Source organism: Hibiscus syriacus, unplaced genomic scaffold, assembly GCF_006381635.1.
Source record: "Hibiscus syriacus cultivar Baekdansim isolate YM2019G1 unplaced genomic scaffold, ASM638163v2 tig00112925_pilon, whole genome shotgun sequence".
Classification (NCBI taxonomy): Eukaryota; Viridiplantae; Streptophyta; class Magnoliopsida; order Malvales; family Malvaceae; genus Hibiscus; species Hibiscus syriacus.
In genome coordinates, this window is record NW_024063420.1 from 1239021 (window position 1) to 1262936 (window position 23916).

Consider the following 23916-nt stretch of genomic DNA (forward strand, 5'->3'; position numbering starts at 1 on the left):
TTTAAAATTTAGAGTGATAGCTTTATCCACTCGCATGCATCCATTCTTATATGAAAATAATGGATTTTTCGAGATATTGAGCCAAAAACGATACTAATTAGAGTTCATATTTGATTGAATTAACGCCACATCAGTTTAGTATGGCATCTATGAACCAGCACGCGCGCGTGGTCCTTTGCATCAGAAATAATTTTCCATTTTTTCTGGATACTACACCAGAGATAATTTATTTTTCTTTTTCCAAATTTCTATATGAATTCAGAAATTCTTTTCTTTATTAGTAAGATTTGGCTCACATAATAAAATAGCAGAAATAAAAAGACGTTTTTTTTAACAATCTTACTAAGAAAAAAATCCGTTGTTTCTCGGGTATATAACACTTTTCAAGCCACCTCCGTCTTCCTTCAACCTTCAAAGCCTCCTCCTTCTCCCCCATCTCTTCCTTTTCTTCGCTAAAAATTTTCAATTTTGGCAACAATTTTTGCATTAGAGAGGGAAAGGAGAAAAAATGTTTGGTTTTGGGGATGAAGTAAGGATTGAAAGCTACAGAATCCCTGGCTGATATGGATCCAAATAAACTTCCTTCTACTTCTCCTGTTCTTCTTTACGGCTTCATTCTCCTGGTTTTGGATCTCCCCGAAACCTCTTCCTCTGATTCCCAGTTGGCCATAATACCCGTTTTCAACCGAATTACAGCATTTTCTTCCCAGGTATCCACTTCTTTCTTTGTCATTCAAATGGGTTGAGTTAATATTTTCTTCGCCAAAAAGAAAGAATCGTCAGAGACTATCTGTCCATGAACTTGTATTTTCTTTTTTACTCCTCCATTTTGATCTTTTATGTTATAGTATTGTATACAGTGAATTTTGGGCAAATAATGTGAACAATTATTATATTCACTTCAGGTGATGGGCATTGATTAATGAAGACAGTAACAATTGTGTTTAATAATTTGGGTAATGGGCAGGTTGTAGAAAAGCAGAGCATAAAGGGAAAGATAGGCATGGCCAGAGGAACATGTAGAAGGATGGTAAGCGGAGGAGGAGGAGAAGAGAGCGTAGAAATGGAGGGATCTTCAATCAAGGAACCAAATGAGATTAGTTTACATCATCCTTGCCATTATTTGGGGCTTGCTAAACTAGCTTTTCTCAAGTGTTTGGGTCTTGATTTATTGTGTTCTGATAATGCTTCAATTACTGAACAAATATAGCATCTCTTCATTTTATTACCTCAAATTCATTCAGCTTCAGTGAAATTTTCTATTTAATCAAACTAACATCATCAGCAGGTCCTCATGCAAGTGTTGGAATTGTTATGTAGGAATTCATTTAACTTGCCTGATGGAATTGTTCTTTTAGCATGAAAATATGAACGACGAAGGTGATCAACATCTTCCTGTGAACCTTTGCACATTGTGTATGTTATAGTTGTCAAATGCCTTCGAGTTCGAACTACATTCGTCAAAAAAAATTATATATAAAGCACCAATGTATGGAAATATAATCCATATGTTATATTTTTTTAATGCTATGTTGTGATGGGTATTATCTGTTCAGAAGTTTTATTAACTATTAACAACATACATCTTGCATATACAATTGTAACTCACAACGTCAATAAAATATAACACCTATTTAATCGCTGAGACCACTTGATGGATTCTCCACATGTTAAATATTAATTTCACTAGTTTATTACCAAATATAATTAAACTAAAACATATCATACTTTTCATAAATCAAATACAATATATATATATTAGAATTTCATTGACAATGCACACCTACTTCACAGACGCAACTACTCAAACTTAGAACTTCAAGAGAGTAACACTTTCATTAATCACTACTCGAACCTAGAGCTCCAAGAGAGAACAATACTTCTATTAATCACTGAGTCCACCCAATAGACTTTTATGTATATCAACTTGATCTTGAACCATTGTATTATTTACATTTTCTATCGTATTTTATATGAATACATGCTTATTTGATATTTACGAAGTTATATAACTTGTTATTTTTGGACCATTAAGATGATATAGATGAAACAACATTGCATAATGATTTTGACGTAATTGTAAAATTTTCATTTTTATTAGCAAAATTATCTGTTAGTTTGAGGGAAGGATTTATTTGATACAATATTAATATTGTTATATTTCAATTAGAGTGAAGTAGAAGGGTTTGAAGATTGATACCAATTTAGAATAAATGACATAGTTTGAGGACGGAGGTTAGAATTAACCCGAGAAAATATAAAACAAATCAAATTTGGAGCTGCAGCTTGCAATACCCGTCGATGAAGAGTCTAGGCAAACTCAAGATGTTTTGGATAAAAGGGGAACGAAGGGAGGTTGGATTTGGAAGAAAAGTTGCGAAATAAATCAAGATCCATGTTGAGTACACTAAAATTACAGGCAGCTGATTTCAGCATTACCTCCTTCAAGCACGCCTTCCCTAATAACATCCGCCCACTACGTTCTCTCAGTAATCTCCGCCTTCCGCTCCGCCGCAACGCTTCCCATCCCTTCCGGTCGTACTATGTTTCAGCTTCGTCGTCTTCGTCTGAGACGTCAGTTTCTACTCATAACATCTCCTCCGTCGGATCCCCCACTCTTCAGCTCTCTCAATGGGGCCTCACCAACCGCCACATCCTCGTGTTCAAAGTCTTCGCCTGCGCTGTCAGTTCTCCTTATTTAGTTCCCTTAATTTTTCTGCTTGTTGTTTGGAACTTAGCCTGAATTTGTAAATGAAATTGAATGCACTTGTACTTAGTTAATGAAGTTGCAGCTAAAAATACTGGAACTTGAAATCTTCATTCGACAATATCATTCATTTAAAGAGAAAACAAATAAAAACCTTATAATTTTGCTGGTCACATACAAAACAATTCAGCAGTCGTACATTTGGCTTAATGAGGTTCCCTGTTCAAAGAACTGATTTCGAATCCCTTGAACTCAATGGGTCTATAGTCGATGCCCTTGAATTCAATTTGAGGAACCATAGATAGGAAATTCATGTTTGGTTTGCGCTCAGTTATTCCAGGAAGGTCTTTCTAGTTCTAGACTGAAGCTTCTTAAGTCCTTTAATTCTCCAAATATAAAGCACTTTAGTCTATGAACAATTCAGAAGTTTTTCATTCTTTCTAGCATGCTTCCGAATATAAAGTATGTAACTGCTATCACATTGAGGTCTTCTGCCCTACTTGCAGCATTGTCAGTAATGTAGTATGCCCGAAGCAAGAATCAGGTCACAATGACGCCTTATAACTTATGTTACCTAGACTTTTGATTTTACCTAAAATATCTGTGTGGTTTACTTACATCTGACACATTTTTTGACATGGATACGAGGATAAAGTCCTCTAATTATATGAAAAATACTTGGCAAAAAGTTGAGTATATATGTGTTGGACACTTAGCCATAGCTGATAATCATGCGAGTCTGAGTAACATAGCTTATAGCAAGAGTTCCCTGTTGAGATTATCTACTCTATTTGTGTAGAACATTTATTGATTCTGTAATCCATTGGAAGGAGAGTACCTAGATTTTAAACTTCTTCTTTTAAGGATTTATTAGGTCAAATGTTTTTGCACAGTGATTGTTCTTACTCTGTTAATCAGAAAATTATAAGTATTTTGTAATTCTGACAAATCTAAAAATCTTTACTAGGTGGCCTTTTTGGCAACTTGGCTTTTTCTCTCTGCAATCCCTACTCTTCTGGTTGGTTACTCTTGAACAACTTCAAGTTCAGTGATATTGGCATTTCAATGATTAATCTCACAAGTTCTAAAGGATAGTATTTATTCTTGTCCATTTTGTATTCTTTTTTATGAAAGGCTTTCAAGAGAGCAGCAGAGTCACTAGAGAAGCTGATGGATGTCACCAGGGAAGAGCTTCCTGATACAATGGCTGCTGTTCGGTTATCAGGCATGGAGATTAGCGACTTGACAATGGAGCTTAGTGATTTGGGGTTATTATTTTACTTGTTCACTTGATGAATTGCTTATCTCTTCTCTCTTTGTTTCCTTTTCCCCCTTTTCTTCAATATATTTTCTCCCTTTTAACTGATCAAAAAAAGATAACATACAAATCTATCTTGAAGTCATAATAACCAGTTGTTTATTTGTGTTACAGACAGGGGATTACTCAAGGTGTTAGAAGCTCAACCAAAGCTGTTCGGTTAGCTGAGGAGACATTGCGTGGGTTAACAGATGTTGGTTCATCAGGTTATTCATACATATATTGCTGTTTTAGTTACTTGTTACAAGCTTTCAAATGGATACCAATGAATTTTACTTTATTTTTACTTGATTAGCTTCGGTGCAGGTGGTAGCCAGTCAGAAAGCTGAAGTACCACGACCAGTGTTGGCTAGAACTGCAAGAAGCATAAGGGAGGGAATTGTAAAGGGTCGAGCCATATTTCAAATATTTTTCACTCTTACCCGATTTTCTAAGATTGTTCTTAACTATTTTTCCAGCCGGGGTAAGCGGTAGAACTATGGAGGCAAGCTTTGTGTTAGGCAAGTTTGGATTTGTCTTCTATGCATGCGATGCTGAATTTTGTCATCTTCTGTTACCATTTTTACCCCTTAATGTGTAGTGTGTATGACTTGAGATCCAAGTGACCTATCGAGTTAGGATTCTTTGCTGTCTCTTTTTGTTCTGCTGATTGCAGTTGAAGCATCATGCTTTGGCTAAAAGATATACGAACGATGATAAAATTTTTGCTTTGGACCAGTTGATATGAAGCTTGAGATCCTTCAGCTTCCATCTGCACTCTCCCTTTTCGTTTCACGAATCGGCATGCAGATTTATCGTGTTACTGTTGCTTGCTGGTTTGCTAGTGGTTTTTAGGCACTAATGTTACTTTTTTTTATATGTTAATTCCCGGTTTTAATACTGAACTGTTTAATGTCCAACCTAGAAACGTATAATTGTGACAGGATATTGAGACATTTCAATCAGTCTAGTGAGGGCTCCATAACAAATAGAGATAAGGGAGAAGATGCTTAAAAGTAGAAGACAACTAGTCCATAACAAAGTGAAAAGGGGAACACGCAAGTAAATTTCAAAAACGCTTCTTCTAGCTTTATCAAGCCCCACTAAACAACGCTGTTGCCAGTCGAATGCCGTTTGATTTGTTCTTCCTATCCATTTGCTTATAAATCCATCTGGTTACCCTAGTTTTACCTAGTGTTTTTTACCCAATGTTACCCGGATTTTTTTCACTTTTCTTAGAACTGTCTGAAACCTATATTTCAGACACGAGTCACACGAGTTATGTTCTTCCAAACACATATAAGTTTATGGATTATAACAGTATGAAACACCCATTCACATGTCCGAGTAAGACATGTTTCGACTTAACATGAGAGTTTATAGTTTATAACTGCTTGCTCATCGCTCTTCTCAATTATGAGAATCATGTTGACAGTAGAAATTAATCTATGTTTGGAGTAACTCTTGATCGCGTGTATAACTGTGTTGTGACACGTAATTTTGTGCAAGTATACACAATCGAAGCAAGTAATATAGTAGTAAGTAAGTTATCGTCTCCACAGGGATTAATTGAAATTTTTTATGATTGTTATAGCTAGAACTAGGTGTCACTAACTAGTCCTAAGATTCTTGTCTAATGGTATTCACAAAGGGAAAACAAGTAGTAGCAAACAGATGGAAAAATGTATGGCCGAGGCAAGAAAAATTGTAAAGTGAAGTGAGCAGAAAAGTTGTCATAGAGAGAAAAATATGTGAATGTAAACAAATAAAAGATGTCAAGGCAAAGAAAAATGTTTAGTTCAATATATTCTGAAAAACCTCACACAATCAGACCTCTAACGGAACACTTGGGTTGGATTCACTACGACAAGAAATTATTTTACGTCTAGGATTATTTAGTATGCTATGTCTATGCTGCCCGACAGGACTTACAGAGTGTTCCTAGAACTTTTGCTACGGCAATACTACCCAACGTGAATTGCAACCCTTGGTTTGTCAAACTGTTGCTGCAGCAATACCCCTCAGCGTAAACTATAGCTCTAGTCTATCTACTCAAGCATTTACCCTTTTTAGTAGAATGAAACACTCTCCTTATCTCTAAGGCATATTAGAAACTCACCATCCCAGATTAGTTCGCTTGTTCACGTAGATCTAACCTAACTATTTTTAATATTAGGTATCAACTCCTAGAAAAATGACAATCTTTCAAAAGCTCTTACAAAGACTAGGAATATTTTGCCTTGGCACCAGACAATCTTTTTAAAGCTCTTACAGTGCCAAGGAAAAATATTAAAACAATGAACAAAATAACATTCAACAAAAATATTCTTAATCATTCATTAACAATCAAAGAAAGTATCATTCAAGCATTTCCAACACCAAATAAAACATTTTATGGTGTGAAAAACATCATCCAAAAAATAATCTTTAAATACAATCCCTTAAATGATATGGAAATAAATAACAAGAGGAAGAAAAACTCCAGAACAGAGCTTTGTCGTGACATCAGACCACCACCATTACTGCTCCAGCGGCCAGCCTCTCTCAATGGCCTGACCGCTACTCTGGGGAAGCCTAGCTATGGAGGGCACCAAGGACGGTCTTGTGGGGGACGGTGGAAAAGGATGTGTGAAACACAACACCTCCCCCAAACTTGAGGGATGCATTATCCTCAATAAATGAAAACGAAAGCAATTTAAATTACTCTAAATGCTATGCAAATGCAAATGTAAAGAGGTAACTCATTGTGGTGGGTCAATTCTAATGGACACTCGGGTTTGGCGTCGCTTGAGAGGAGGGGGCTGACAGATCCAGTTTTATCTTAGGGTTGCAGTGATTGAGGCAAAATAGCAACACAGCCAGTTGGCATTTGATGCGACGCTTGGTCCTGGGAGAACTATCTTGTAGTGGCATTTTCTCGGTGGATGAGGTCTCAGCAGGTGCATTCAAGGGCTTGCTAGCTTTGGGATCGTCAACCAGTTCGGTGGTCAAATCTGGTGGTTGATCTGGGGTGTGTCTTAACCCTAAGCTGCCATGTGTCAAAAGATTACTAAAGAGAAAATATTAGAGAATAAAATAAAGATAAATAACTCGTACAAAATAAAATAAAGAAGAATTATTTATGTACAGAATGCAAAATATTTTGCATGGGTAAAGAAATTTGTTCATGGAAAAGAAGCAAACTCTTGGGCATCATGGAGTAGCAACTCTAATTTGTCACGTAGGATTGGTGCTTAATTGTACGCTTTCAGTCTTTGACCATTCACTTTAAAAGTTGTCCCATTATCCAAGTTCGTGATTTCTATTGCGCCATGGCTATACACTTGATGCACTACGAAAGGCCTTGACCATCTAGATTTCGGCTTGCCTGGAAACAACTTGAGCCTTGAGTTTTAGAGCAGTACTTGTTGGCTCAGAAAAAATTACCGTGGAAAATTTTTCTATCATGTCACTTTTTCGTCTTTTCTTTGTAGAGCGGGCGTTCTCATACGTTTGAGCTCTAACTTCTTCTATCTCGTTTAGCTCCAACAACCTCCTTTCTCCAGCAAATTGTGAATCCATATTAAGTTTCTTGATGGCCTAAAATGCCTTGTGTTCTAGTTTCACAGGAAAATGACAAGCTTTTCCATAAACTAACTTGAATGGAGACATCCCTAGTGGCATTTTAAATGTTGTACGATAAGCCCACAGTGCCTCATCGAGCTTTGGCGACCAATATTTTCTTCTTGGGTTGACTACCTTCTCAAGTATTTGCTTGATCTCACGGTTGGAGACCTCAGCCTGTCCATTAGTCTAGGGGTTGTATGACGTGGCAATTTTATGGCGCACCCCATATCTTTACAACGCCTTGGCAATTAATTTGTTGTCAAAGTGGGTGCCCTCATAACTGATATTTGCTCTTAGAACTCCAAAACGTGTGAATATGTTTTTGTGCAAGAATTTTAGCACGGTCTTGGAGTCATTTCTAGGTATTGCCACAACCTCGACCCATTTGGATATGTAGTCCACGGCTAAAAGTCTGTATAGATCGCCAAAGGACAATGAGAATGGTCCCATAAAATCGATTCCCCATACATTGAAAAGTTCAATTTCCAAAATATTTTTCCATGACATCTCATTTCTCTTCGATATACTCCCGGTGCGTTGGCAACGATCACTTGACTTATAGAAGTCTTGTGCATACTTGAATAAGGTGGGCCAGTAGAAGCCAGATATGAGGACCTTTGCATCAGTCCTCATCCCACCAAAGTGCCCTCCACACGGGGATGTATGACAATGAAATATGATCTCCTTGTGTTCTTCTTCGGGGATGTACCTCTGGATTATTTGATCTCTACATTGCTTGAATAAGAACGATTCATCCCAATAATAATGTCGTACATCATGTCTGAACTTTTTTCGGCCCTGGCAAGATAAATCTGGAGGCATAATACCACTAACAAGAAAGTTAACTATGTCAGAATACCACAGAGCAGTCGCGACAAATAAAATTTTCTCTTCAGGGAATTCCTCATGAATTTCTTTCATGTCATGGAAAATGTTTTTGTTCTCTAGCATAGACAAATGATCTACTACTTGGTTCTCGGTACCCTTCCTATCTTTCACCTTAAATCAAATTCTTGCAACAAGAGTATCCATCTAATAAGCCTAGGCTTGGCGTCCTTTTTATTCACTAGGTATTTAACGGCTGAGTGATCAGTGTGTAAAATGACCTTAGTGCCTATAAGGTATGCCCTAAACTTATCAAAAGTGAATACTACGATAAGCAATTCTTTTTCAGGGGTGGTATAGTTAAGTTGTGCATCATATAGGGTAAGGCTAGCAAAATAAATGACATAAAAGATTTTACCTTTTCGTTGTCCGAGCACTGCCCCTACTGTGTAGTCACTTGCGTCGCACATCAGCTCAAAAGAGGCGTCTTAGTCTGGTGAAACAACAATTGGTGTCGATGTAAGTTTTTTCTTCAGATCCGTGAATGCGCTGAGACATTCATCATTGAACACAAATGACTGGTTTTGCTACAGCAAAATACATAAATGCTTTGAAATCTTTGAAAAATCTTTGATGAAACGCCTATAGAATCATGCATGCCCTAGAAAACTTCTTATGCCCTTCACAGTGGTAGGTGGAGGCAGATTCTCAATCACTTCCACCTTGGCTTTATTAACCTCGATGTCGTGGTGAGAAATTTTATGTCGCAACACAATTCCTTCTATCACCATAAAGTGACATTTCTCCCTATTTAGCACAAGGTTGGACTCCTCACATCTCTTCATCACTTTAGATAAATTGTCGAGGAATCGGTCAATGTCATCACCCGAGACGAAAAAAATCATCCATGAATATTTCCAAGAAGTCCTCCACCATGTCTGATAAATGGCTATCATACACATTTGAAAAGTTTTCGGGGCGTTGCATAATCCGAACGACATCCTTTTAAAGGCATAGGTGTCATATGGGTAGGTGAAGATGGTTTTCTCCTGATCTTCGGGTGCTATGGAATTCTGATTATACCCAGAATATCCGTCGAGAAAATAATAAAATGCCTTACTCGCCAAACAATCAAGCATTTGATCGATGAAAGTTAGAGGAAATGGTAATTCTTCGTCACCTTGTTTAGTTTTCGATACTCCTTACAAATCCTCCACCTCGTGATGGTTCTCTTTGTCAAAACCTTATAATTCTCGTTCTTTACCACGATCACGTCACCCTTCTTCGGCACGCATTGAACTGAGCTGACCTAAGAGCTATCAGATATGGGATAGATCACCCCAACATCTAGCCATTTGATGATTTCCTTCATTATCGCTTTCTTCATTATCGGGTTAAGTCTCATTTGGGTTCCATAGAATTATTGTGCCAATCATCTAACTGGATCTTATGTATGCATATTGTAGGGCTAATTCCCTTTAAGTCTATCATAGTCCACCCGAGAGCTTTTTTATACTGTGAAAAAACATTCAATAAATTACCCTCTTGCTCGGGGTTTAGACTAGCAGAAATTATAACTGACAAAATATCATCACTACCTAGGTAAGCATATTTCAAATGTGATGACAAAGGTTTACGTTTTAAGGTAGGTGCATACTGGAGCAAAGGTTTTAGAGGAATGAATTCATTGAAATTAGGGGGTTCAAATCTCATACATGATCTAGCTTAAAGTAAGCTAGACTGTTCCACATCCAATGAATAATCTTCGGACTCCGTATTTGCTCTATCTTTAGTATGTTTGTCATTTGCCTCATTTGAAAAAAATTACCTAGGTAAATATTTTTGTATGTCTCATTATGAGAAAATTCGCCTAGGTCAAATTTATTATATCCCTCTGGCTGTAAAATATCATCGCGGTAAAAATTTTACATTCTTTCATCTGAAAAACATTATCTTGGCAAAGAGTATCATACTCGTCTAGATGTAAAAATTTACCTTGGCCAAAACTTTCTGTTACAACTTCTTCTATTGACTCCATGTATCCAATGCAATGTCATTCTTCTGAATCATCAATATATTTAAGAGTGTTGAAGATATTGATTGTAATGGTTTGATCAGTCACCCTCATCATGAACTCTCCCTTCTCACAATCTATTAGGATGCACCCAGTGGCTAAGAAGGGACACCCCTAAGAAGGGACACCCAAGATAATAGGTGCATTTTTGCAATGACATCTTCAATTTTTCCCTCAGGACGAACATGGGATCGGTTAGTTAGTTGCAAAATCATGGTGGTTGGTTGAGCTTTACTCATTCCAAGCTTAAAAAATATAGACTTGAGCATCAGATTTATGTTGGATCTTAAGTCACATAGGACTCTTCTAATATAATTTTCACCGATGAAACATGGTATAACAAAGCTGCCAGGATCTCTTTGTTTCGACAGAAGTTTACTTAGTGCAGAAAAATATTCTTTCGCCGTGGCAACATTTTATAGTCTTTTCACTTTTCTATTTTTCGTGACAATATCCTTCAAGAATTTGGCAATGAATGCATCTTCTTAATGGCTTCAAGCAGTGGAACATTGATATAAAACTTATCAATGACATTAACAAACTTTTTGAACTGGACCTCGTCGTTATGCTTCTTCAACCGTTGAGGGAAGAGTGGTGGGGGCTTGTCTTCATCTACTGCAGGTGGGGGTAAAACTTTTGCCTTGGCAATAAATTTTCCATCATCAGTAGGGTGACTTGTTGAACCCTCGTCCTTTTCCTTCTCCTCATGCAAATCTTTTTTGTTCAGCATGTTCAGATTGACCTTCAGGTTCTTCATGTATCATGCCTTGGTAAGAATTTTCTTACTTCTTCCCCCATACTTAACATCAAGATTAATCTGGGTGTCACTTCTCAGCTTAAGCGCACTATATTGCTTCTTTTCACGAGGTTTAGAGACCTTAGTGTCACTAGGGAGGCTTCCTTACGGGTGAGAATGTAATGCTGTGGCAATTTGACCCACTTGGTTCTCCAACGCTCTCAAAGATGAGCTATGACTTTGCAATAAAGTCGTTTGGCTTTTCAACAGATTGCCTTGGTTTTTTATTGTTGACGAGTGTTCATGCATCAAGGCCTTTGTTAAAGTAAATTCTTGCAATGAAGCTTCGAGGGAATTAGAATTTGAGGAAAAATGTTAAGCCTTTGTTAATATTTTGTCAGGGCATCTGTTGATGCTGAAAACTTGAAGGTTCAGAAATATTTTGCTGTGGCTTATTAAAGTTGCCTGCACAGTTGTTGTTGTTCCCTTGATTACCCCAAGAAAAATTTGGATGTTGTCACCATCCAGGATTGTAGGTATTATAGTGGGGGGTTGTTGCTTCTATTAAAATTGCCAACGAAATTGATGGACTCTTGATATTCTGGGCACTCACTCTAAGATGGTTGTCGCGGCAAAGAATGCATGTTGAGCTAGTTGCCTTGACTTCTTTCACCTCACTAGAACGCTGCAGGTTTTTTAACATATTTATTATGGTAACAAGTTGGGCAGAAATTGAATCCTTACCATCAAGTTCATATGCCCCAGATACTTTCTATCCAGTTCCAAGCCTTGTAGATGGGAATTGATAATCGTTGTTGGCTATCCTATCAAAGACATCAAAAGCTTCCTCAGGTGATTTGTCAAGCAGAGTACCATTCGCCGAGGCATCCAACATCATGCGAGTGGATGTGTTGCTCCATTATAACATCACAACTTGAGTCCAGTCGTGAAATCCATGGTTGATGCACTTGCGAAACAACATTTTATATATGTCCCAACACTCATACATAGATTTATCATTGCCTTGGCAAAAACTTTCAATGTCATTGCGGAGCTGGGTGTTCATATTGGGTGGATTATATCGAAGTATAAAATTTTTGCATAAGTCATCCCAAGATTCCATTGAGTCGGATGAGACTCCACTCAGCCAAGCTCTTGCTCGGTCCCGTAAAAAGTAGGGGAATAATTTTAGCTTCAGCATGTCCTCGTGCACACCTTGTTGCCTAAACGAATCACACACTTTAAGAAAAATACACACATGTTGTCTAGCGTCTTCATTAGGCGAGCCACCAAAATGACCGATAGAATTTGAGCATGTTAAACATCACTGATTTGAGTTCAAAGTGTGTTGCCTAAATTTTTGGTGCCACGATTCTAGGTTTGAGATCATCGAGAATAGGGTTTAAATGATCTCTTATAGCTCTTGGTCTTGGCATGTTTCTGGGAACATTATTTGCCGCGACATTGGAATTTGTCTGATCCTCCATAGGGTTATCAACTTGATATGGCACTTGATTCATATTGCCTTTGGTACGCTGAGCATGTCGCCTTCATCTAAATAATTTCTCAATCTCAGGTTTAATGGGTATTAATGGTTCGTTAGTAAATCCCCTGGTCATGCAACGACAAAAACCTATAAAATAAAATAAGAAAAACAAACACATAAAATTAACTAACTAAAAAATGTGACAAGAAAATAAAAGTTGCTATGGCAAAAATTATCAAAATTTCTCTAGTTGTCAATCCCTGACAACGGCGTCAAAAACTTAATTGCGTGTATAAGTGTGTGTTGTGGCACATAATTCTGTGCAAGTATACACAACCGAAACAAGTAATATAGTTGTAAGTGAGTTATCGTCTCCACAGCGATTGGTGGGAATTTTTTTTATAATTGCTATAGATAGAACTAGATGTCACTAACTAGTCCTAAGATTCTTATCTAATGGTATTCAAAAAGGAAAAACAAGTAGTAGTAAACAGATGGAAAAATGTATGGTCGACGCAAGAAAAATTGTAAAGTGAAGTGAGCAGAAAACTTTTTTCGTTGCGAGAAAAAATATGCGAAGGTAAACAAATAAAAGTTGTCAAGGCAAAGAAAAATGTTTAGTTCAATATATTATGAAAAACCTCACACAATCAAACCTCTAATGGAGCACTTGGGTTGGATTCGCTACAGCAAGAAATTATTCTATGTTTAGGATGATTTAGTATGTTATGCCTATACTACCCGACAGAATTTACTAGAGTGTTCCTAGAACTATTGCTACGACAATACTACCCAGCGTGAACTGCAGCCCTTAGTTTATCAAACTGATACTGCGGCAATACCCTCAGTGTAAACTGTAGTTCTAGCCTATCTAATCAAGAATTGACCATTCTTAGTCGAATAAAATCCTCTCCTTATCTCTAAGGCAGATTAGAACCTCACCATCTCTGATTAGTTTGCTTGTTCTCGTAAATCTAACCTAACTTTTTCGAATATTAGGTATCAACTCCTAGAAAAATGGCAATCTTTCAAAAGCTCTTACAAAGACTAGGAATGTTTTGCTGTGACACCATGCAATCTTTCAAAAGCTCTTACAGTGTCAAGGCAAAAATTAAAACAGTGAACAAAACAACATTCAACAAAAACATACTTAATCATTCATTAACAATCGAATAAAGTATCACTCAAGCATTTCCAACACCAAATAAAATAGTTTATGGTGTGACAAACATCATCCCAAAAATAATCTTTAAATACAAGCCCTTAAATGATATGGAAATGAAGAACAAGAGGAAGAAAAAAGAGCTCTGCCATGACATCAGACCACCACTATGACTGCTCAGCGGCCAACCTCTCTCGAGGGTCTGGCCGTTGCTCCAGTGAAGCATGGCTATGGAAGACACCAAGGACGGTTGAGTGGGGGACGGTGGAAAAGGATGTGCTGCAGTCGCCTTTCTCCAAGCCTTACTTTTAGGGTATTTTCTCTCCTCTCTCCTTTATGGTGGTATAATGAGATATTTATAGTGGGAATTTCTAGGGTTCAGTGACCTTGGAAATTCCCAAAATACCCTTGGTTTCATGCCCATTGTGTGAATAATATGACAGCTGGTAGTGGTCCCAAATTCCTTAGTAGGGGCATGGTTTCACGTAAGGTGTACTGGACAGCTGGCCAAGTGACGTCAACAGTTTCGTCTTGTGTTGCGTCAGACTTGTGAGATAAAAACTCGCATTTGCAAGAAAATTTGTTCTTCACTGTCGTCGTCTTCTGTTCCACTGGCCCTAGAAAATTAATTTGTCTCGACAAATAAATTCTTCCTCAGTCATTTCCTGCATCATCACAACCAACAAACAACCATTCTCCTCAGCAGCATCAGTTTAGTCAAATAAATTTGCCTCGGCAAAACTTATCCACCACATGAAAATATGTCCTAAATGCAACTGTATGCAGCTAAAATGTTACGTTAATGGCTTATAAACAATCAATAATTTAAGTAAAAAGACCTAAATTATAATCTTTTTATGGAGTTATCAATTATGTGAACTTATCTAAGAATGAAAAGATCCTCCACCTCTCGATCCTCTAGAATACCGGGACCTCTTGGCAAATTACTGAGTAAGGGTCATCAAATTCCTCCTCATATTTTATATTCTCTCCACGACCTGGGCTTATTGTGTCAATCTCGAGAATACTTGTTTGCCGCCAACTAAGTATGTATGTCGATGTGTAAGTCCTCTTGAAACCTATGGTACCTCAGTGCCTCAGTCTCCACCAACTCAATAGTATAGAGACTCAACCTCGGAAAGTCTCGCTTGTACTCTTAACACTAACCGATTTTCTTAAATTGATTGGGAAAACTGCATCCTACGGTCATCCATGTGAGCATCTTCAATATACTTCTTTTGAAATTCGTGCATAAACAAATTTCATGTATATACTTTCGACTATTTGGTCATCTTAATCGTCTCCCACCAATAATTAAATTTACACCTTTTAGCTTTAAGTTCATTGGAAAAAAGTTATATTTTTTTACCCTTTCAAATATTAAAAATTTAATATAGGCCATGTCAACACATTTTCTTCTAGAAATTTGACTCTTCAAAAATTTTATAGGGTAAATTATCTATTCGGTCACCCATCTATTACTTAGTTTCTGTTTTGATCACTCAATTATTATTATTTTTTAGAATCATAACTGATATGTTTTGGTTATGTTTTGATCACTCATCATTAAAAAAATAACAATGATACCAACGTGACATTTTTTAAATTAGTTTCAATGCTCATGTGGCATTATCTTATGATGACATGTCAACATCACAATTAATTTGTTAACGATGGGTGACCAAAACGTAGCATTACGTATGCTTTTTAAAAAATAATAGCTAAGTTATCAAAATAAAATTTAATTAATAGGTGGGTGACCAAATAGGTAGTTTACCCAATTCTATATTTATATGTTGACAAAAAAAACCCTAACTTTCCACGATGATATAGTGAAGCAAAAAGCTAATGGGACATTAGCCATAATAATTTCGTTATTCACATCCAAAAATATTAAGAAAAGCTTATAACAGCTGTGGATAGGACCACCAATCCTACAAGCTTCAGCACCTTTTACCTTTTAGCTCCATCTGTTTTGTTATTAGTAATACATTGCACTGCCAAATAAAATATTTAAATTCAAATATTAAAGATGCTAGTATTAAAAGAAACAATAACAGAATTTTAATATAAATTGTAAAACAAACATAAAAAATAATCAATTTAAATTCATAGCTGAGCCTATATTAATTTAAATAGTGTTTGTATAATAAATGTGCTAAGCTTGGACATGTCACTTCGTCCGTATTTGAGGTAACTAAAATAGGAATAAAACTCTTAATAAGAGTTACTTAAAACATGACGTAGGGAGACCAAGGTCTAATGATTTATTCAGACCAAGTGCTGTTCCCATTGAAGTGTAAGCTTAATGATTGACTTTATGTTTTTTGTTAAGAAGCTAAAGATTGTTTTTACGTGAAGGAAATCCTTGTGGTTGGATGCTTTGATTTGTTCACACGCAAACATATGCATTAATTACATGATTTTATATGGTTTAATTTGTTCATTCTCTAAAGCAAAGATTTGGACAATTAATTAATTATATTATTTATCCAAACTTTAATGTCTGACCCTTCGCAGCCTCCACGCATGTCAAACCCCAAACTCACTCACATTTTACAAAAACAAAACATTTCCAAACTTAGAGTTTTGTATTCTAATTTATTGAGGAGACAGCAAACTTATAGACGGGCAGTCCTCATTTTATAATGGTTTAAAGTCAGCAAAGGGTTGAATTGGTAAAGCTGGTTTGAAGATATTAGGATTAGCCATTTGTCACATTTATGCTCAAAAGGCTTTCTTAGGGTTCATATTTTATTTACGGTTTGAAGATTTTAACATTTTTTAAAAGATAAAATTAATTTCATTTAATTAATTAATGTGATAGTGCTCCTTGATTACTACCCCCAACACACTACTACGTTTGTGCCGTAAAACGGCATTATTTCCTTATTATTATAATGTTCCAATCCAACTTGGGTGGCATGTGATAAAGCTGACGTCCAATGAAGCAACTATGATCCACAATTACGTGAAGGTCGTGGAGTTAAAAATTAGAAAGTTTGGTAAGACTATTTTTTTTAAGAAATCACTAATTTTATTCAATATAGGAAATATTCTAAATTATAATAAAGATTTACAATCATAATCGTAAATTAAACATATAATTAGGACAATTTCCTATAATCATTGAAATAAAACTAGTAACTCACATAATGATCATACAAAGAAATTATTAGGATATACCAGCTTGCATTGTTGTTAGTTTGTAATCAATTAGCTCAGTTAGTTCAAGTTAGTTTATTAGTTAGCTGATTAGTTAACTGTTGTAATTTGTTTGTTAGTTAATCTTATAGTTGTATATAAACCAGCCTTGTAACCTTTTCTGAATATACAAGAAGTATTATTCATTTCCTGCATTCTTGATCGTTATATGGTATCAGAAGTTTGTGTTTTTCTTCTCATGCTTCATCATGGTTGAATCGTTGAATGATAGTTTCGATAATGGGGCAAATCCTTATTACTTACACCAGTCTGATAATCCTGGTATGATATTAGTAAGCCAGCTACTTTCCAATAATAATTTTCACAGCTGGAAAAGATCAATGATGCTCGCCTTATCTGCCAAGAACAAACTCGGTTTTGTTGATGGTTCCATTCAAGCTCCTGATCCATCTCTAGTAAACCAGTTCAATGCTTGGACAAGAGCCAACAATCTGGTCAATTCTTGGCTTCTCAATTCAGTCTCCAAAGACATTGCTACCAGTTTACTATACCATACGACTGCTGCTGAAATGTGGAAAGATTTGGTCGATCATTTTCAGCAATCAAATGGACCACGTTTGTTTCACTTAAAGAAATGATTGTGCGAGCTTGCATAAGATAAACTGTCAGTAAGTAATTACTATACTCAGTTGAAAATTGTTTGGAACGAACTATTTTCAATTCGACAGTTATGTAGTTGTCTCCAGTGCAATTATGGAGGAGTACAACGCATGCTTCCTGAACAGCAGCAAGAACAAGTCATCTAATTCTTAATGGGGCTAAATGAGTCCTATGCTCATATAAGGGGACATATTCTGTTAATAGATCCTCTTCCTCCCATTTCAAAGGTTTTTTCTCTAGTTGTTCAAGAAGAGAACCAAAGAAATATGCAATCTCTTCATCCCATTTCTAAGCCTGCATTTGCTGCCAAAGCTTATCCTGGCACGAACACTCGCAAGAACATACCTTTGTGTAGTCATTGTAACCTCCTTGGTCATACAAAGGACATATGCTATAAATTGATTGGCTATCCACCTGGTTATAACTCCAAGAATTGGTCTTCTTCGAATTCTTCTCGTAGTAAAAATCCTCAAGTTATCCATACCAATTATGTGGTTTCTCAACAAGGTTCTTCCACTGTCACTGAAGCTTTTACTCCTGAACAGTGCCAGCATTTGATTGCCATGCTTACCTCTCAATTACAATCTGCATCCTCTTTGGAGATTCCTACTACTTCAATCAATACTGCCATGCAAGGTAAGATCATATCACACATAACTGCTTTAGATGCTGGAATATCTGATTACTGGATTTTATACTCAGGAGCTTCAAGACATATATGTTGTTCAAGGAATAATTTTGAATCATTATTTCCTATAATGAGTTGTTCAGTCACTTTACCTAATGGATCCATCATTCTAGTCAGCTTTGCAAGCACAGTTTAGTTTTCATCTGATTTTGTGTTACATGATGTAATGTTTGTTCCAGATTTTTTATTCAATTTGTTTTCAGTCAGTGCATTGTTGAAATTCCCTGATCTTAGTGTGTTGTTTTACAAAACAGGCTGCTTAATTCAGGACCTTCATCAAGTGATTGGGAAGGGTGAGATGGTTCAAGGACTCTACTACAAATGTCCTCATTCAAAACCAATATCTCATGTAATAATGTTTCTAGCATTTTGTCTAGTGACTGGCACAATAGGTTGGGCCATCCCAGTCTTCATGTTATGAATCTTCTCAAGGATGTTTTGGCTTTAAAGAATATAAAAATGAAAGATTCTTGTCAAGTTTACCCATTGGCCAAGCAACAAAGATTTACATTCCCAGTTTCTTGTTCTCATACTACTCGACTGTTTGAGTTAATCCATTGTGATATATGGGGACCTTACAAGCACAAAACATATTATGGTCATACTTCATTTTTAACCTTGGTCGATGATTTCTCAAGATCTACCTAGGTCTACTTGTTGCAGCATAAGTCTGATGTCAATATAATTATACCTGCATTTATATCAATGATCAAGAAACAATTTGAACTTGATATAAAGTTCTTCAGGTCTGAAAATGCTCCTGAATTAAAATTTACTGAATTGTTCACTAGCTTGGGTATACTTCATCAATTGTCATGTGTGGAAACACCTTAACAAAATTCTGTAGTTGAAAGAAAACATCAGCATTTGTTAGCTGTTGCTCGTGCTTTTGTATTTCTAATCAAAGGTGACAATCAAATTTTGGGGTGATTGTTTACTCACTGCTATATACTTAATCAATCGTCTTCCATCACCTACATTGAGCAATAAATCTCCTTATGAAGTATTATATGGTCATCTACCATATTACAGCAGACTACTAGCTTTTGGTTGCCTTTGTTTCGTTTCTACATTGAAGTCTCAACAGGATAAATTTTCAGCTCGAGCTTTACCTACGGTGTTCCTTGGATATCCTCCAGGTGTAAATGGTTATCGTGTTTATGTGCTGCAAAGCCAAAAGATTGTTACTTCTCGAAACGTTGTATTTCATGAAGGGATATTTCCTTTTCAAAATACAAATTTATCTAACCATTCTGTTGATTTTTTTCAGGATTTTTGCTTACCAAAAGCTATACATGACATGATTGATATTTCACGTGTACATGGGATTGAACAGGTTCCTTTTGAACCTACTGATTCGAATGGTGATGCCTTTTTTGACTCAAATGGTTCGACTAGTGGTACTTCTTCTGAATATGCTGATTCACATGATAATGTTCCCTTAGAACCTACTGACTCGAATAATGGTACTGTCTCGACTGATGTTGTTTCGATACCAGTTCGACGTTCTTCTATCACATTTCAGAAGCCATCTTACCTTCAACAATATTACTGTAACAATGCCTCCTCAAAATGCTTATATCCTATTGAAGGTTTTCTTTCTTCCTCAAAACTCTCAACTGAGTATGGAGCCTTTGTTGCAAATATCTCCTCTGTTGTTGAGCCATCATATTATCATCAAGCTGTAAAATTTCCAACATGGAGGAATGCTATGAGTGGTGAACTTCGAGCTATGAAGGATCTTAAAACATGTACCATTGTTTCATTACCTGATGGAAAGAGGGTTGTTGACTGTAAATGGGCCTATCGGGTGAAGTACAATGCTGATGGCTCGATTGTATCCAAGATGTTTCATTACGTAACTGGCATTTGTTGCAATTAGATGTGAACAACACTTTCCTCAAGGGTGTATTAGATGAGGAAGTTTACATGAAGCTACCTCTTGGATACAAATCTGAGCTTAAAGGATCTAATATGGTTTGTAGACTCTACAAATCCATTTATGGTCTGAAGCAAACATCTAGACAGTGGTTCACTGCTTTTTCTAATGTTGTGATTCAACTTGGCTTTCAACAATCTCCGTTTGAACATTCTTTGTTCACAAGGGTGTGGAAATAAATTCATTGCTCTACTCGTATATGTCGATGATATCGTTTTGGCTGGAGAAGACCTACAAGCTCTTCATAACATACAAAGCCTTTTACAACAACATTTCAAGCTAAAGGAGTTGGGAACCCTACATTATTTTCTGGGCTTTGAAATAGCTAGGAATAGCTCTGGAATTGTTCTATCTTATAGTTGTGATTCAACTGTTGTAATTCAGTTTGTTAGTTAATCTTATAGTTGTATATAAACCAGCCTTGTAACCTTTTCTAAATATACAAGAAGTATTATTCATTTCATGCATTCTTGATCGTTATAGAAATATTAAAATCTAACCAAGAAAACTCGAACAAAGATAGATACAAACAAATTTGATCGCATTGGCAAATGAACCACAAAAAGGGATCATGCTACTGAAAGATCATCGACAATCGCAAATCAGACTCGGGCGACATGAAAAGCTATTCACGAACGCATAACGAGTATCCAAATTCAATCCGAGGGTTCAAACAGGGAAGATCAACAATATAACAGATAAACACCATCTTGATCAGTTGAGACGATGTCTAATCAACCCTTAGAAAATGATAAATGAAAAAAGCGATCGAAAAACGTGTCAAAAGGCAAAATAAAATGTACCATAAAAGTAGAGGAAAACATGTCATACTGACAGAATTATTGAGAAAAAAAAAGAAAGAAACAAAGGACAATAAAGAATAGCAATAATCGACAACCAACATTAAAATTAGTACCGTCGTCGACCAACAAAGATAAAAAGAAAAAGAGATAAACGCTTTACCAATAAGAGAATTAATATATATTGCTTGATAAGACTATTTGGTTTGCTTTACTCGTGAGATATTCTAGAGAATATGATTTACATTCTTTTTTATTGCTCTCTCGGTTTCAAGGTTTTGCTTTGATTAATTCAGATCGACCTGTGTCACATACCTGATTTTAGTGGGCGAGTCTCCCCACAGGAATATTCTGCATACACAATGACTCGAACTGGAGACCTTACTTAAGCGATATCAAACAAAAGTTAAATTAGAACAACCTATTTCAATTTATCAAAACATTTGATGATAATATAATTTAGATATTTAAATATAAAAATCCTTTTTCCCTTTCAACACAAATGTTCTCATATCTTGTTCAACGGGAAATGCATTGTTAAACATGTTGTCAAATAAGATTCTGTTATGAATTTGTGATTTAAATTCTTTTGACCTTACTAAAATGGTTTGTTATGCTACACATTTGGTGAAGAAATAAATTGGGAGAAAAATGGACTTGTAGTAGATGTGAGGTATGAACCTTCATGAACATTGTGTCCGTGTAGCAGTATACTTCTTTTTATTATTGTTTGACTAAAAGTAAGAATTCATATCGAATGAGACTCATAATAATCTAAGTTTTCTTTTTCATCAATTAATTAGCCTTATAAGTAAGTAATAGCGATTATGATTATAAATCAAACCTTAATTAACGGTCGACTGACTGTTTCTACAAATTAAAAAATATTATGATTATTCTATAACTTCTATAATTTCAATGATGGAAAAATTTTTATCTAAATTTTAGATATCGTTTGTACAATTTATCCTAAACTTAGATATATTGATTTTTTAAATGTTGGCCAGTGAAAACAAATGGTTTAAGGTAAAGATATTTTACCAACCAATAAATTAATTGTCGTGGACATTGAGCAGCACTAGAGGGATATGAGAGTAGGGAGAATCTCCGTCACAAGAAGAAAAAACAAAGCACAAAAAGGGAAGAGAGATAGATAGGGAGCATATGTGCAAAGTGAATCCCCATCTTCTCCCTTTCTTTTCTTTTTGTTGTCTTCTCGGTTGTAATGTTTCACCTTGATTAATTCAGACCGACTCACGTCGCACACATGGCTTTCGTAGATGAGTCTCATAGCAAAGCTTTTCTGCATATACAATGACTCAAACTCTAGACCTTGCTTAAACGATATCAAGCTGCTTACCACTTGAACCGACCCATGTTATATCTTCCCCTTTCTTTTGTTCATGCTTTCCTTTTTTTTCCAATCAAGTCATACAAAAGTTACCATGCCTATTTCATACATACATGAATTCAATGCTAATATATATTAATTAACAATAACTCTGAGTTAAGACTCAACAAAAACTAAATCTAGGACTTATTTCCATTACTTCATTTTCCCAACCTTTAAAAGAAAATATTTCATAAGTATTTGATTCTCATCTTCTATTCATAAACTGTAGCCATTAAAAAAACTTCAAAAATTTAATTCCAATCTTAATTATATTAGTATTTTATACTATAACTAATTACATTTAATATAATTGAGATTCAATTTTATAAAAACAAGCTTGAACTTATTGACTGGTCTGAATGGTTAAAAAGATTGTTGTTCTCTTTTGAGGTTTCAGTTTCAAGCAGTTGTGTATGCAAAATGTATATGCATTGTTAATGATTAATAAAGATTATAAACATATATTACGTTATAATCATTTCAATTATTGAGAAAAACAAGTACCTATGTGCTAAAAAGAAACAGAAGAAAATATTGATATTAAGGTTGGAAATATCTGCATGAAATAGAGAAGATGATAAGAAGCAGCCCGGACGCTAGCTTTCATTCCATGAATGTCCAATCTATATTCAGGATTTTATTCGGCGCCATTATTTGGTAGGTATATATGGAAAATTTTAAATCGAACCCTATGCTATATAGAGCTATTACCCCCAAATAATTTATCAACAAAAATAATTATTTATTTATTTCCTTTGACTGACCGGATTTTAATTTATTAACATATAAATATATTTAGTTGGTTGGTTGAGTTGTCTTTGTTTCCTCATATTTCCTTAGGTTATAGATTTTAAACACACTAGAAATAATCTCATTCTTTTCTTTCTCTTCTAAGTAAGATTACGATTAAATTTAAGATTTGTCAAAAAAATATTAACATATTTATTATTATAAAATTTAAGAGGATATAGATTTGAACGTATTTAAAATATATTATCTTTTGAATTATTTTCTTATGACATAAAAATGATAAAGAGAAATAATAATTTAATTTAGTATGAACAGGGTGGACTAAGGGGCGGGTGTTGGCAATCGTACTATGAAAATTTATAAGTTTGTCTATTTTTATAATTTTAAAAATTTGTCCGCTAACATAAAATCATATATCCGTCACTGAGTATGAACATATGATAGATAGGAGATATAAATTTTTTAAATAATTATAATTATTATATATTTATATTGAAACACTTTGGTAGAAATAAAACGACCCATATATCTATTTCCGAGAACAGATTAAATGACCTCAATGATAAAAAAAAAAAAAGTGTTATTCTTTATGGATGTTTTAGGTTGAACATTTACGTTGGTAGGATGT

General features: G+C 35.5%; 2 protein-coding genes across 3 annotated transcripts; both read left to right on the plus strand.

The window, feature by feature from the left end:
* Positions 1–401: 401 nt before the first annotated feature.
* LOC120184649 lies at positions 402–1233 on the plus strand. Its single transcript, XM_039189062.1, has 2 exons — positions 402–710; positions 968–1233. Exons 1-2 carry the CDS (start codon positions 564–566, stop codon positions 1208–1210), a joined length of 390 nt encoding a protein of 129 aa, XP_039044993.1. The 5' UTR covers positions 402–563; the 3' UTR covers positions 1211–1233.
* Positions 1234–2362: 1129 nt separating this feature from the next.
* On the plus strand, positions 2363–4775 carry LOC120184620. Of its 2 annotated transcripts, none has more exons than XM_039189033.1 (5): positions 2363–2683; positions 3675–3725; positions 3842–3975; positions 4140–4231; positions 4321–4775. In XM_039189033.1, exons 1-5 carry the CDS (start codon positions 2396–2398, stop codon positions 4497–4499), a joined length of 744 nt encoding a protein of 247 aa, XP_039044964.1. In that variant the 5' UTR covers positions 2363–2395; the 3' UTR covers positions 4500–4775. The 2 variants fall into 2 exon arrangements, with proteins under 2 accessions (XP_039044964.1, XP_039044965.1); XM_039189034.1 differs by having other exon boundaries at positions 4332–4496.
* The last annotated feature ends 19141 nt before the right edge of the window (positions 4776–23916 follow it).

What these genes read in the sequence shown, in the direction of transcription:
- LOC120184649 (XM_039189062.1), top strand. Translation starts at nt 564, where the DNA reads ATGGATCCAAATAAACTTCCTTCTACTTCTCCTGTTCTTCTTTACGGC. An exon ending in TTACAGCATTTTCTTCCCAG is followed by an intron (nt 711 to 967) that starts GTATCCACTTCT and finishes GGTAATGGGCAG; the next exon opens with GTTGTAGAAAAGCAGAGCAT.
- LOC120184620 (XM_039189033.1), top strand. Translation starts at nt 2,396, where the DNA reads ATGTTGAGTACACTAAAATTACAGGCAGCTGATTTCAGCATTACCTCC. An exon ending in ATGGAGCTTAGTGATTTGGG is followed by an intron (nt 3,976 to 4,139) that starts GTTATTATTTTA and finishes TTTGTGTTACAG; the next exon opens with ACAGGGGATTACTCAAGGTG. An exon ending in AACAGATGTTGGTTCATCAG is followed by an intron (nt 4,232 to 4,320) that starts GTTATTCATACA and finishes TTACTTGATTAG; the next exon opens with CTTCGGTGCAGGTGGTAGCC.